Source organism: Lissotriton vulgaris, chromosome 4_1 (assembly GCF_964263255.1).
Source record: "Lissotriton vulgaris chromosome 4_1, aLisVul1.2, whole genome shotgun sequence".
NCBI lineage: Eukaryota > Metazoa > Chordata > Amphibia > Caudata > Salamandridae > Lissotriton > Lissotriton vulgaris.
This window is the reverse complement of record NC_141691.1, coordinates 408,539,395-408,554,743: the sequence shown is the minus strand read 5'-3', so window position 1 is coordinate 408,554,743 and position 15,349 is coordinate 408,539,395. Positions and strand designations below refer to the sequence as shown.

Below are 15,349 nucleotides of genomic sequence, written 5' to 3'. Positions count from 1 at the left end.
GTTCCTGTCCCAGTGCATGATGGGAACAGGGCAAACCAAACTACAAAAGCCAATTCTTACACTGGGAAGGAAACAAGCTCCCGGGGACCGGTTTCTGGCATTACAGCCGTCTTCGGCCCGGTTTGCTTGAATCCTGATGGTGCAATGAGCAAGGGTCTCACATCTGAGAATACCCTTCCACGTTTAGGGTGGACAAAAATATTTACAACAAGGGGTGGTGAGGGACAGAGTCTCTGAATTAAGCAGAAAGCTGTCACCCAGTCAAGAGATCAGGGCTAGATCCAACACCGTTTTTTAGCTCACTGCACCATCCCAGTTTCAGAACCTGGCTGTTTGCAAATTAGTCTGTTCCTGTCCCAGTGCATGATGGGAACAGGGCAAACCAAACTACAAAAGCCAATTCTTACACTGGGAAGGAAACAAGCTCCCGGGGACCGGTTTCTGGCATTACAGCCGTCTTCGGCCCGGTTTGCTTGAATCCTGATGGTGCAATGAGCAAGGGTCTCACATCTGAGAATACCCTTCCACGCTTAGGGTGGACAAAAATATTTACAACAAGGGGTGGTGAGGGACAGAGTCTCTGAATTAAGCAGAAAGCTCTCACCCAGTCAAGAGATCAGGGCTAGATCCAACACCGTTTTTTAGCTCACTGCACCATCCCAGTTTCAGAACCTGGCTGTATGCAAATTAGTCTGTTCCTGTCCCAGTGCATGATGGGAACAGGGCAAACCAAACTACAAAAGCCAATTCTTACACTGGGAAGGAAACAAGCTCCCGGGGACCGGTTTCTGGCATTACAGCCGTCTTCGGCCCGGTTTGCTTGAATCCTGATGGTGCAATGAGCAAGGGTCTCACATCTGAGAATACCCTTCCACGCTTAGGGTGGACAAAAATATTTACAACAAGGGGTGGTGAGGGACAGAGTCTCTGAATTAAGCAGAAAGCTCTCACCCAGTCAAGAGATCAGGGCTAGATCCAACACCGTTTTTTAGCTCACTGCACCATCCCAGTTTCAGAACCTGGCTGTATGCAAATTAGTCTGTTCCTGTCCCAGTGCATGATGGGAACAGGGCAAACCAAACTACAAAAGCCAATTCTTACACTGGGAAGGAAACAAGCTCCCGGGGACCGGTTTCTGGCATTACAGCCGTCTTCGGCCCGGTTTGCTTGAATCCTGATGGTGCAATGAGCAAGGGTCTCACATCTGAGAATACCCTTCCACGCTTAGGGTGGACAAAAATATTTACAACAAGGGGTGGTGAGGGACAGAGTCTCTGAATTAAGCAGAAAGCTCTCACCCAGTCAAGAGATCAGGGCTAGATCCAACACCGTTTTTTAGCTCACTGCACCATCCCAGTTTCAGAACCTGGCTGTATGCAAATTAGTCTGTTCCTGTCCCAGTGCATGATGGGAACAGGGCAAACCAAACTACAAAAGCCAATTCTTACACTGGGAAGGAAACAAGCTCCCGGGGACCGGTTTCTGGCATTACAGCCGTCTTCGGCCCGGTTTGCTTGAATCCTGATGGTGCAATGAGCAAGGGTCTCACATCTGAGAATACCCTTCCACGCTTAGGGTGGACAAAAATATTTACAACAAGGGGTGGTGAGGGACAGAGTCTCTGAATTAAGCAGAAAGCTCTCACCCAGTCAAGAGATCAGGGCTAGATCCAACACCGTTTTTTAGCTCACTGCACCATCCCAGTTTCAGAACCTGGCTGTATGCAAATTAGTCTGTTCCTGTCCCAGTGCATGATGGGAACAGGGCAAACCAAACTACAAAAGCCAATTCTTACACTGGGAAGGAAACAAGCTCCCGGGGAACCGGTTTCTGGCATTACAGCCGTCTTCGGCCCGGTTTGCTCGAATCCTGATGGTGCAATGAGCAAGGGTCTCACATCTGAGAATACCCTTCCACGCTTAGGGTGGACAAAAATATTTACAACAAGGGGTGGTGAGGGACAGAGTCTCTGAATTAAGCAGAAAGCTCTCACCCAGTCAAGAGATCAGGGCTAGATCCAACACCGTTTTTTAGCTCACTGCACCATCCCAGTTTCAGAACCTGGCTGTATGCAAATTAGTCTGTTCCTGTCCCAGTGCATGATGGGAACAGGGCAAACCAAACTACAAAAGCCAATTCTTACACTGGGAAGGAAACAAGCTCCCGGGGACCGGTTTCTGGCATTACTGCCATCTTCGGCCCGGTTTGCTTGAATCCTGATGGTGCAATGAGCAAGGGTCTCACATCTGAGAATACCCTTCCACGCTTAGGGTGGACAAAAATATTTACAACAAGGGGTGGTGAGGGACAGAGTCTCTGAATTAAGCAGAAAGCTCTCACCCAGTCAAGAGATCAGGGCTAGATCCAACACCGTTTTTTAGCTCACTGCACCATCTCAGTTTCAGAACCTGGCTGTATGCAAATTAGTCTGTTCCTGTCCCAGTGCATGATGGGAACAGGGCAAACCAAACTACAAAAGCCAATTCTTACACTGGGAAGGAAACAAGCTCCCGGGGACCGGTTTCTGGCATTACAGCCGTCTTCGGCCTGGTTTGCTTGAATCCTGATGGTGCAATGAGCAAGGGTCTCACATCTGAGAATACCCTTCCACGCTTAGGGTGGACAAAAATATTTACAACAAGGGGTGGTGAGGGACAGAGTCTCTGAATTAAGCAGAAAGCTCTCACCCAGTCAAGAGATCAGGGCTAGATCCAACACCGTTTTTTAGCTCACTGCACCATCCCAGTTTCAGAACCTGGCTGTATGCAAATTAGTCTGTTCCTGTCCCAGTGCATGATGGGAACAGGGCAAACCAAACTACAAAAGCCAATTCTTACACTGGGAAGGAAAGAAGCTCCCGGGGACCGGTTTCTGGCATTACAGCCGTCTTCGGCCCGGTTTGCTTGAATCCTGATGGTGCAATGAGCAAGGGTCTCACATCTGAGAATACCCTTCCACGCTTAGGGTGGACAAAAATATTTACAACAAGGGGTGGTGAGGGACAGAGTCTCTGAATTAAGCAGAAAGCTCTCACCCAGTCAAGAGATCAGGGCTAGATCCAACACCGTTTTTTAGCTCACTGCACCATCCCAGTTTCAGAACCTGGCTGTATGCAAATTAGTCTGTTCCTGTCCCAGTGCATGATGGGAACAGGGCAAACCAAACTACAAAAGCCAATTCTTACACTGGGAAGGAAACAAGCTCCCGGGGACCAGTTTCTGGCATTACAGCCGTCTTCGGCCCGGTTTGCTTGAATCCTGATGGTGCAATGAGCAAGGGTCTCACATCTGAGAATACTCTTCCACGCTTAGGGTGGACAAAAATATTTACAACAAGGGGTGGTGAGGGACAGAGTCTCTGAATTAAGCAGAAAGCTCTCACCCAGTCAAGAGATCAGTGCTAGATCCAACACCGTTTTTTAGCTCACTGCACCATCCCAGTTTCAGAACCTGGCTGTATGCAAATTAGTATGTTCCTGTCCCAGTGCATGATGGGAACAGGGCAAACCAAACTACAAAAGCCAATTCTTACACTGGGAAGGAAACAAGCTCCCGGGGACCGGTTTCTGGCATTACAGCCGTCTTCGGCCGGCTTTGCTTGAATCCTGATGGTGCAATGAGCAAGGGTCTCACATCTGAGAATACCCTTCCACGTTTAGGGTGGACAAAAATATTTACAACAAGGGGTGGTGAGGGACAGAGTCTCTGAATTAAGCAGAAAGCTCTCACCCAGTCAAGAGATCAGGGCTAGATCCAACACCGTTTTTTAGCTCACTGCACCATCCCAGTTTCAGAACCTGGCTGTTTGCAAATTAGTCTGTTCCTGTCCCAGTGCATGATGGGAACAGGGCAAACCAAACTACAAAAGCCAATTCTTACACTGGGAAGGAAACAAGCTCCCGGGGACCGGTTTCTGGCATTACAGCCGTCTTCGGCCCGGTTTGCTTGAATCCTGATGGTGCAATGAGCAAGGGTCTCACATCTGAGAATACCCTTCCACGCTTAGGGTGGACAAAAATATTTACAACAAGGGGTGGTGAGGGACAGAGTCTCTGAATTAAGCAGAAAGCTCTCACCCAGTCAAGAGATCAGGGCTAGATCCAACACCGTTTTTTAGCTCACTGCACCATCCCAGTTTCAGAACCTGGCTGTATGCAAATTAGTCTGTTCCTGTCCCAGTGCATGATGGGAACAGGGCAAACCAAACTACAAAAGCCAATTCTTACACTGGGAAGGAAACAAGCTCCCGGGGACCGGTTTCTGGCATTACAGCCGTCTTCGGCCCGGTTTGCTTGAATCCTGATGGTGCAATGAGCAAGGGTCTCACATCTGAGAATACCCTTCCACGCTTAGGGTGGACAAAAATATTTACAACAAGGGGTGGTGAGGGACAGAGTCTCTGAATTAAGCAGAAAGCTCTCACCCAGTCAAGAGATCAGGGCTAGATCCAACACCGTTTTTTAGCTCACTGCACCATCCCAGTTTCAGAACCTGGCTGTATGCAAATTAGTCTGTTCCTGTCCCAGTGCATGATGGAAACAGGGCAAACCAAACTACAAAAGCCAATTCTTACACTGGGAAGGAAACAAGCTCCCGGGGACCGGTTTCTGGCATTACAGCCGTCTTCGGCCCGGTTTGCTTGAATCCTGATGGTGCAATGAGCAAGGGTCTCACATCTGAGAATACCCTTCCACGCTTAGGGTGGACAAAAATATTTACAACAAGGGGTGGTGAGGGACAGAGTCTCTGAATTAAGCAGAAAGCTCTCACCCAGTCAAGAGATCAGGGCTAGATCCAACACCGTTTTTTAGCTCACTGCACCATCCCAGTTTCAGAACCTGGCTGTATGCAAATTAGTCTGTTCCTGTCCCAGTGCGTGATGGGAACAGGGCAAACCAAACTACAAAAGCCAATTCTTACACTGGGAAGGAAACAAGCTCCCGGGGACCGGTTTCTGGCATTACAGCCGTCTTCGGCCCGGTTTGCTTGAATCCTGATGGTGCAATGAGCAAGGGTCTCACATCTGAGAATACCCTTCCACGCTTAGGGTGGACAAAAATATTTACAACAAGGGGTGGTGAGGGACAGAGTCTCTGAATTAAGCAGTAAGCTCTCACCCAGTCAAGAGATCAGGGCTAGATCCAACACCGTTTTTTAGCTCACTGCACCATCCCAGTTTCAGAACCTGGCTGTATGCAAATTAGTCTGTTCCTGTCCCAGTGCATGATGGGAACAGGGCAAACCAAACTACAAAAGCCAATTCTTACACTGGGAAGGAAACAAGCTCCCGGGGACCTGTTTCTGGCATTACAGCCGTCATGGCACATGCATTCATAGGTATCGGAAAACTATAGGTATCAGATCTATATGCTTACCAACACATGCATGCACATAGGTAATGAATAGTTGCATTTTTGTTTAATTCTGTGTTCCAGAATAGAGGACATTAATCGTGAAATGGTTAAAAAAAAGTGCGTGAAAGTGCCTAATAAGGAGCGACATGTCAGTAAACTGCAGCTGTTAGGCTCTCCACATAAAAAAAGAAGCAAAAGCGTGCACACCTCGCGCGGCAGAAGGGCGAGGGGATAGAGGAGGGGGCCTGCGTGATTCCCTTGCGGAGCGAGCGAGATAATTGCGACCAAATGGCGCGCTCGCTCCCGCAGGAGAATCACGAAACGTGCACGCATTGCCATTCAAAGCAATACAACGCATGCACGTTTTTAGGGCAAAAACGGAATCGTTTACATGAGGTCCCCTCCTATGCAGTGCATGTGCGATGCGTAGGCGAGACCTCAAAAGCAGCTCCTCATCTGTGGCCTTGAAAGTGGCTATTGCAGTGGTAAATGAAAATTCCCTGTCTTTCAATATACAGAAGTGAGGATAACCTGTAAACTGCATTGAAATGAGAAAATCTCCCCTGCCTTAATGAAGCTTCACTGGCTCCCCATCAACAAGAGAGCTTTCTTTAAAAAGGCTTATATTATACAAATCCATTCATGACAAGGCTCCAGCATTTGCAGTAAGCCTAAATAAGATATATGTCCCTACTTCAGCTCTCAGATCTTTTCTCGCCAACTAGTTGAGGATTATTTAGTTAAATCGACAGAAAGTATGTCCTGGCCCCCATCATTTGAACTGTCTCCCTTTTTCGGTCAAGCTGGAACCCAACTTCCTGAGTTTCAGTTAAGCTTTTAAAGGCCTGGCTGTTTAAGCAAGCTTTTGATTAGCCAGAGCCTTCTCTCCTCTCCCTTCCGGTTGTCACAGCACCAAGAAACCCTTGGCTGCACGAGTTCTATAAGTTTTAATATTGTAACATAACCTTTCGCTTGATGAGACCAGCATTTCCCTTGGCATGTGGACTGGGGCATTGCAAACCCTCTCTCTCACAGGCAGTCTGGCATTTTCAGGTCTACTTTAGCATTAGGATTGCATCATCCCCTGAAATTGCAGCATCCCACCCACCGTTGCTGCTCCGAGTTTACATGCGACTCAGTGCTGAGGACAGTGGCAACTTGTATGTCAGTGTGGCTAGGACACTTAGCTAACAGCCATGACCTACATGAACATAGCTCTCTGAAACTGCTAGTTTGAGAGTATCTGACTGCCTGTACCTGAGTGCCGTGGCCACACTAGGAATATCAAGTGGATGCATATTGAACAGAACACCAACACTTTACTAAACGACTACATAGAAACGTGTGCTCTGTTTTCCATGAAAAACAGGCTCTGCATAAACTTAGAATGCATGTAGTGCTCCCCTGAGATCAAGTAGGTTCAGATTACCTGTAGCATCTTTGCTGAAAGTAGACTACTGCAAAGGTAAAGAGATAACATTTTACTAATGAACATTGTTAGATAAGTCTTAGACTTATATCAAAGTTGTATCACTGAATGGATATAACATTCATTGTGCACCATTTTAGTGTTACCAGTATCTGAGAAGCCGGGGCGTGGCTTGAAACCGATGGCGTGAGTACCACAGCCCACGCGCTCCGGTCGGCAAACCGCCATTAAGTGACATCCTGACTCCCAGAAAGGGATAAAAACCCCAGCAGCAAACTCCTGTGATCACGCTGAGTGAGAGGTGTGCACGGAACAAATGAAAATCCCATCTCCGACAAAGAAAAGCGGCAGAAAAGAGAATTCCAATTGCGGCCCTGAGGCGAGTCAAGATGGCGGCGCCCATGGAGAGGTAACGGCGCTGAAAGTGAAAGGCCGCCAGTGATGTTGGAGGAGTTGAAGAAGAGTCACTTCCTCTCTGGACCCTGAACTGGGCCTGGGGACCTCCCAAAACGAGCGGAAACAGACCTGCTGGGGACCCAATGTGGCTGACTCAGGAGTCGTGCCCAGATGAAGCCAGCAGCAGAGAGCTGGGCAGAGGAGGCGAACCTGCGGGCCCCCAAGGAGACTGTGCTGACTCCCCCAAGGTGAGCTAACTGCAGTAACTCTGCCAGTAATGGAAGGGGCGGCAGGGGGGCCTGAGACAGAGACAGGAGGCTCCCCCCTCCAGCACAGCAGGCTGAGCGCAGCCCTGGCGTCGTCCAATGCCACTTGGTGAGGTGAAAAACAAGAAGGACCCGGTGGGAGCGGCTCCAGCAGTGACAGGGACTGCGCAGAGGAGACTTTGCACTGTCCCGCAGCTGAGAGAACTCTGAGGCCTCCTGAGAGAGCATCCCCAAGGTGGCCTGGGTACGTGACTGAGTGATTAGTTGGGGAGATAGAAGAAGGGTGGCTAGAGCTGAAGGAGTGCTGTCCACACAAGCTGTGAGATGCATCTCGGACCCCAGCGCCGGACATGGAATATCGGCACCGGAAAAGAGGCCTAGCGCAAGTGCTCTAACCCTACAAACTAGTGTGACCTGAGACCGGGCCTCAGAATTATTCACCTCGGAGCCTAGCGTAAGATGTAGTGTAGAGACCCCTCAACAGGCACCAACTGGGAAGTTACGCCCGAATTTCTCAGATCCCACAAGGAGCATGCAAGAAGGTGGGAAGCAGATGTGAGGCACGTAAGGAGGACACACTAAACGGACTGTTGCACAAGAGTCCCCGGTCGAGCGAGTGCCCGTTCGAGCGTCCAACAGAGACGCAAACGACCTGAACCTAACCAGACAAGAGAGATCTGAAGATCACTGGGGGAGGTGGACTCAGGCCTGAACTGCGAATACCGAACGCAGCAGAGGGGGCCATTGCAGAGGAGTGCAGAACCGAGGCAGAGGTGGAAGCACCTGGCCTGAGTGCAATTGAGGGAACATAACTGACTGAATAACTCCCACAGGCAGAGACAAACCCACACGTGACAAGAGCTGAAAGCAATGATCTATGAGCTCCCACTACACCAGAAGCACTGCACACCGAGAGGATACGATGGAGAAAGTACCTAATAAGAAGGACAGAGAAGAGGCCTCAATAGAAAAGGCGATAGAGGAGAGAGGGATGGCCCAATCACAAGCAGACCACCATGGAGACCTCCTGTTTGCAGGCCATTATTAACTCACTGGGCTTAGACCTGGGCATCCTCAGAGAAGACAACAAGCGGCTAGCGGAATGAATGAAGATGAACGAAGGCGAATTAGTGGCAATGAAGAAGCAACTAGTAACACTCAAGACAAAGGTGCACACACTAGAATTCCGAGCTGAGGACACTGAAAATAGATCACACCGGAACAATCTAAATTATAGGCCTGCCAGAAAGAATAGAAGGCCACAGCATGGTGGACTACCTAGAAAAATAGCTGCGTGAAGAGGTAGCGTCAGATGGCCTATCAGACTTATTTGCCTTAGAAAGAGCACCAAGTTGCGGCAAAACCACCCATAACAGGAGCACCACCATGAGTGGTGATAGCGAATCTCCTCCATTACAGTGACAGAGACCACATCCTTGCCCAGGCGCGCCTCAAGAGGGATGTAACAAAGGAAAATTCCACGGTCTGAATCTTCCCGGATGTCTCCAGGGATGTGCCACAACAGAGTGGCTCCTACCGAGAGGTAAAACAAAGATTGTTACAACTGAACTACAAGTATGTTAGGCAATACCTGGCCAACCTGCGAGTGACCACGGAGATTGGAACGGAATTCTTCCGAACCCCGCAGGTGGTATCAGAATTGTTGGAGAAGCACGAAGGGATGGAAACGTTGCCTGACCCTGATAAGACAAGAAGAAGAGAGAACCGCTCTTGGGGTCGTCGGGCCTTGAGAGAGACCTTGGCCCCCATGCAGGAGGCGCAACTGGAGCACCAGAATGCGATGTAGGTGGTGGCATTAATGAGCGGAAAAGGGAGAAACTACGTACCCCCTGAGGGCAGCAAAGCAGCAGCAGCAGACTCTGGCTCTGAGCAGGGGTCCAGTGGCTCTGAGACGCAGAGTGTGGTACTCCCGGATGTAATACCGCAGACAGCGGGCATCATCGCCTAGACCGATAGAGATGGAACAAACCTTAAGCAGGGCCGGAGAGACACTAGGAGCCCCAGACCCAATAACAAGGTACTGGGGTTAATACGGGATGGGCGCTGCGGGGGTTCCCTGGGACAACACAACCGAACGGCGGCTGCAGAGAATGGGAGAGTGGCGGACGGGCGGCCTTCCCCCTTGCACTTGACTGATTGAACTGGAAGCTGTCACATGTGGACTTATAACTGTAGTTTGGATGGGGGGTGTTTTCCTACTTCTCCGGGGAGTTGGGTGAACTGTTTATTGTTGACATGCGGGAATACATTGAGTTGAAGCAAATAGAGATTCGAATCGGAATGAGTGGGGTGAGCAGGTTGACGGCAATGCACCAGGCGGGAGGAGGACTGAGAATAGTGACCTCATCTAATGGCTGATCTACAGAAATACAAATTCCAGATGTGGAATATTAGAAGTATGGACACAATGAAGAAACTGCATAAAGTCCTCTCCCACATCAGAAGGCGGGGAGCCCGGATAGCCTTACTGCAAGAGACACAGCTAATGCAGAAAGAGGGATCTGTGTTGTAGAGACATTGGAAGGGCCAACTCTACTACACTACATACACAACATATGCACGGGGTGTTAATATGGATTCAAGCAGGCTCCCAGTCCCAATTCAATTAATGGACTCACGGATAGACCCGGAGGGTCGATACGTAGCAATACGGGGGTGATTAGAGGTTAGAGAGCTATGCATAGTAAGTATTTAAACCTCCAATGCAGAACAATCAGCTTTCATCACAGGACTGAACCACTGCCTGATGCCATACTTGACTTCAACAGTGTAGACAATATACTCATAGATAGATCTCACCCCCGCTACTAGTCTCCCAAGCAGCACATGCCTCACACGCATTCAATACATGGTGTCAGAGCTGGGGGTTGATAGACGCCTGGAGAACCTTACATCCCCGAGATAGTTACTACTCCTACTTTTTCACGGTCCATGAAGTACACACGCACCTAGATTCTTTCTTATGTACAGCAGACATGCAGTGCCACGTTATCTCAGCAGAATATCTCTTGTGCACGATATTGGATCATAACCCTGTGGTCCTATCCCTGAGATTGGTGCACCCTGTACCATCCATCCCCACATGGAGGCTCTGCCCAGACACTCTAGAGGACCAGGTCTTTCAGGAAGAGATCATACAATACTTTGGGACCAATACAGGGACGGCCTCCTCGTCCAACGCAGAGTAGGACGCCTTCAAGGTAATCTTGAGAGGTCAATGTATAACACGCACCACAGGGGTCAGGCGCATCCTTCTGGGGGAGGTAGAGGAGGCGCAGGCAACCCTTAGAGGACTAAAGCGTAGATGGCCAGGGCATCCAGAGCTCCAACAGGCAGTATTGGAGGCGAAAGAAGAAGTAGCAAGGCAGACAGAGAGGCTTAGATGCTTCGACTGTAAGAAGTACCTAGAGCGCACCCACACAGAAAGAGAAAATCAGGATCTCTCTGGCATGGCTGGCAAATCCGGTGGAAATAGAGGATGAGGAAGGGATTAGACAATACATGCAGGCAAAGATCAATGAGGTAGACAATAGATATACAGAGTATGAATCAATTATGACTGCACTTATCACAACAGTAAGGTCAAAAATAAAAACTATAGTGTACAGGACCTGCGGCTCAATACCCCTAAGCCTCCTAGAATTAGAAAGCCCCACAATAGCAAAGCAACAATTTGGTCCAGCACTCCTTATTGAAACATCTCGAATAACATTACATGATTAAGAACATCAATTCAGCAGGTGTGTTTTCATTTTTCTTTGATCAGTGAGGTCTTCGCCCGCTATTTTACGAGATTGTATAAAAGAACAATGGAATGCAACAATGCGGCGGTCCGGGAATATCTTACTGGATTGTAGATGAGGAGGCTTAGCCTGAGGAGACTGAGGAGCTAGGAGAGGACATCGCGCAGCAGGGGGTGCAGGCTGCCGTCAAGTTGCATGGCACGGAACAAGACCCCAGGCACAGACAGCCTCCCAGTCGAATTTTACGCAGCGTACTTGAAGGATCTGGTGCCCCCACTGGACACACTATACCAGGACGCCCGAGGGGCAGAAACACTGCCGAACAGTACTAGGGAGGCCCACATCATCTTGCTGCCTAAGCCTAGGAAGTAGGCACATGACTACACAGCCCATAGAGCTTTATCCATGTTAAACATGGATTATAAAATCCTAAGTAAGATCTTAGCGATGCGATGAACCGGACAGGGAACAATACCTGGCTGCACCAGATGCCACAACCTTTGCAAAGATTTTGCTGCGGGTGCAGAGGAACCCGGAGGGAGATGCAGCAGAAACGAAGGTAATGGTTTCCTGCACGGCCAGGTACCTGAAATGAGTAGGTGCAGGGATCCCTACTCCCCGGACTTGCCCATAACAATGCTTCGCTTTCTACCGCAAGGAGAGCACTGAGCAGGGCTAGAGGACTGGGAAGAGGCAGGCCTGAAAGTAATAGGGGACCTATACCAGGAGTCTATACTGCTCCCTCCCGAAGAACTGCGAGCGGCGTATGATTTGCCAGGAGGCAGGTTCCTGAAGCATGGAGTCCTTACTAGGAGGATCAGGAAACATTGGGGCACGGTAGCTCGGAGCCCCATGCACTGGCAGGATGTAGATATGTTGAATTACCGGCAGGGAGTATTAAAACGGTCTCCTGCCTCTACAAGGTGATCAGGGATGATAAGCAAAAGTTGCTGGAGGGCCTGCATCTACAGTGGGAGGAAGACCTGGGGAAACAGATCCCAGAGAAAGACTGGGTCAGGATACTAGAACGAACCCTGAAACCATGTAGAAATATGCAATTTAAATTAATATATTTCTACATACTTCACAGAGCATACCTCACCCGTTTCGCATTAGGAGTTACTTTGGGACAAAGACCGCAGCATGCCCGAGATGGGGAGAGAGGGAAGCACATATAATGCACGTGTTATAGAGCTGCCCCACATTACAAATGTTTTGGGAGGAGATAAGACACACAGTAGGGGACCTCATCGACAAAGAGCTTCCACAAACCCCAGACCACTACCTGTTGGGATGGTTCCCACACACAGCCAAAAACACGATGACTGGGAAGTTTCAAGATCTCCCCTATGTTCTGGCTAAGAGAGAGATAGCTAGGAATTGGAAACCACCAGGGGGACCGCGGATAAGCGCTTGCAAAAAAGGACCTGGAAAAATGGTTGGGAGCAGAGGGTACACTCTTACTCAAGGAAGCCAATGGAGGTATAGGTAAAATAGACAGGGCAAGGCAATGGGAGCGCCTTGTAGGCGAAATAACAGCAGCTAGACGGGGACCCAGCAGGACGGGCTCCCCGTAGCCGGCAGCATCGTACCAGGAGAGGGGAGGGGGCAAACAATAGGGCCAGAGCTAACAGGAACTCAAATGCATTGAATTAAAAAGCTTGACGTTTAAAGACCTAGTAACACCCAGCAACATCACTACACAAACTCAAGTGCAACTAAAGGGGGGCAGTTTTGTTAGAAGGGATGTTGACTAAAGCGCACCAGAGAATAAATGTGTTTTATGTATGCACAATGTATGATGTGAATATCTTTCATGCATGCTGAAGATGTCTTGAAAACCCAATAAAATCTGGTTATAAAAAAAACAAAACAGTATCTGAGAAGCAGCCATACACCACTCTTCAAGAATAAGCTGCTTGTCATTGCTACCTTTTGGAGTCAAAGCCTATTAATTAGATTGTTGGCATTCAGTGAATTCACAGTAATATCTGGTTCCGGAGACAAGAAACAATACTTGTTACAAGCATTGCCCAGTTGTCCCTGATTTTGTTTGTTATGGATCCCTCATGTAAATCCTGCTGTGGCAGTTAGAAAAGTGGTGTGACTTACAGCACGTTGAATAATTTATTTTCAAATGTTGCATTTCAGGAACTGCTGTGGTGACTTTGACAAAGGCAGCCCTGTGGACAGACAGTCGGTATTGGATACAGGCAGAGCGGCAGATGGACTGCAATTGGGAGCTACAAAAAATATGTTAGTATACATTTAAAATAATACTTTTACCACAACATATCTTGCAATATCGCTCCTTCTGAAACGGTAAGATGTCTCCTTCGAGTATAATTGTAGAGCTTATTACTGATGACATCATGCAACCTTCTGCTCCTCAAATGACTCTATAAATGCCTATAACATTAAACAAACAATAAAGTGGATCACTGACAGAATATCGACAGTCAAAATATCGACTCCAAAATATCGAGTGTAAAAAATGTAGACTGTCAAAATATTGAGTTTTTTAAATGTCTTAAAAGTAATTTAAAAGTAATATAATAATAAATAAAATTAATTTTAACTTATTTAAAATACTTAAATAAACGTAAAATTAAGAAATAATTAATGTAACTTTATGTTTTTAAATTTTTTAATACATATATATATATATATATATATATATATATATATATATATATATATATATATATATATATATATAGATATATATATATATATATATATAGATATATATATATAGATATAAATTCATATTATTAACAAAACATATACAATATTTTTACCGTAGGATAGCTAGAGGTTTAAATTTACTGTAACGACTCCAGAGAGTGCAACAGTAGGGAAAGCATTGGATAGCGTAGGGGTAAAAATTACTATTCCCACTCCAGCGAGTGCAACAGTAGGGAAAACATCGGATAGCGTAACGGTGAAAATTACTATTCCCACTCCAGAAAGTGCAACAGTAGGGAAAGCGTTGGATAGCGTGGGGGTAAAAATTACTATTCCCACTCCAGAGAGTGCAACAGTAGGGAAAGCATTGGATAGTGTAGGGGTAAAAATTACTATTCCCACTCCAGTGACTGCAACAGTAGGGAAAGCGTTGGATAGCGTAGGGGTAAAAAATACTATTCCTACTCCAAAGAGTGCAACAGTAAATTAAGCGTTGGATAGCGCAGGGGTTAAAATTACTATTCCAACTCCAGTGAGTGCAACAATAGGGAAACTGTTAGATAGTGTAGGGGTAAAAATTACTATTCCAACTCCAGAGAGTGCAACAGTAGGGAAAATGTTGGATAGCGTAGGGGTAAAAATTACTATTCCAACTCCAGTGAGTGCATTAGTAGGGAAAGTAAATACTTCATATATAAATATAAATAACATAAATAGCAATACCAATTACAAATTAATTAAAATATTTTACAATTGTATAAAATATAATAAATAATTAATTAAAAATACAAATAAAAATTATTTAATAATACAAATTACCTACTAATACTAATTATTTACCTATTAATAATAAATTAATTTACAATTAAAAAATATTTTAAAACATAAACTCAATAATTTTTTAACAAAAATGTAATTACTTACAATTAAATCCCGCTACTGAAAATAAATTAATAAAATTAACATATTTATCAATTAATCAATTAATTACCAATTTATAATTAATTAACAAATAATTTTAAATAAATACCAATAAATAAAATAACATATTTAAATAATTATAATTAAATTACTTCCCACCCTATTCCCCTATAAACCCACACCCCGCTACAGAAAATAAATTACTAAAAATAAAATATTTATCAATTATTCAATTAAAATTCATTACCAATTATATTTTAATTAATTACCAATTAATATTTATTTAACAATTAATTCTAAATAAATACCAATAAATAAGATAACATATTTAATTAATTATAATTAAATTACTTCCCACCCTATTCCCCTATAAACCCACAACCCGCTACAGAATTATATTACACAAAAATTAAACATTATTATTAACTTACCTTAAATTCGATATTTTTGTTGTCTATATACTGTCTAGTCGATATTATGTCCATTCTATATTTTTGACTCGATATTATTGCTATTCTATTCGATATTACAT

At 46.1% G+C, this 15,349-nt stretch overlaps 1 protein-coding gene across 1 annotated transcript in view; it reads left to right on the top strand.

The window, feature by feature from the left end:
- LOC147718812 (xaa-Pro aminopeptidase 2-like) overlaps positions 1 to 15,349 on the top strand; it is a 398,012-nt gene that overhangs the window by 57,357 nt on the left and 325,306 nt on the right. Inside the window, exon 5 of the mRNA XM_086966784.1 lies at positions 13,360 to 13,464. Coding sequence (XP_086822910.1) covers positions 13,360 to 13,464 — 105 coding nt within the window. The remainder of the gene's footprint in view (positions 1 to 13,359; positions 13,465 to 15,349) is intronic.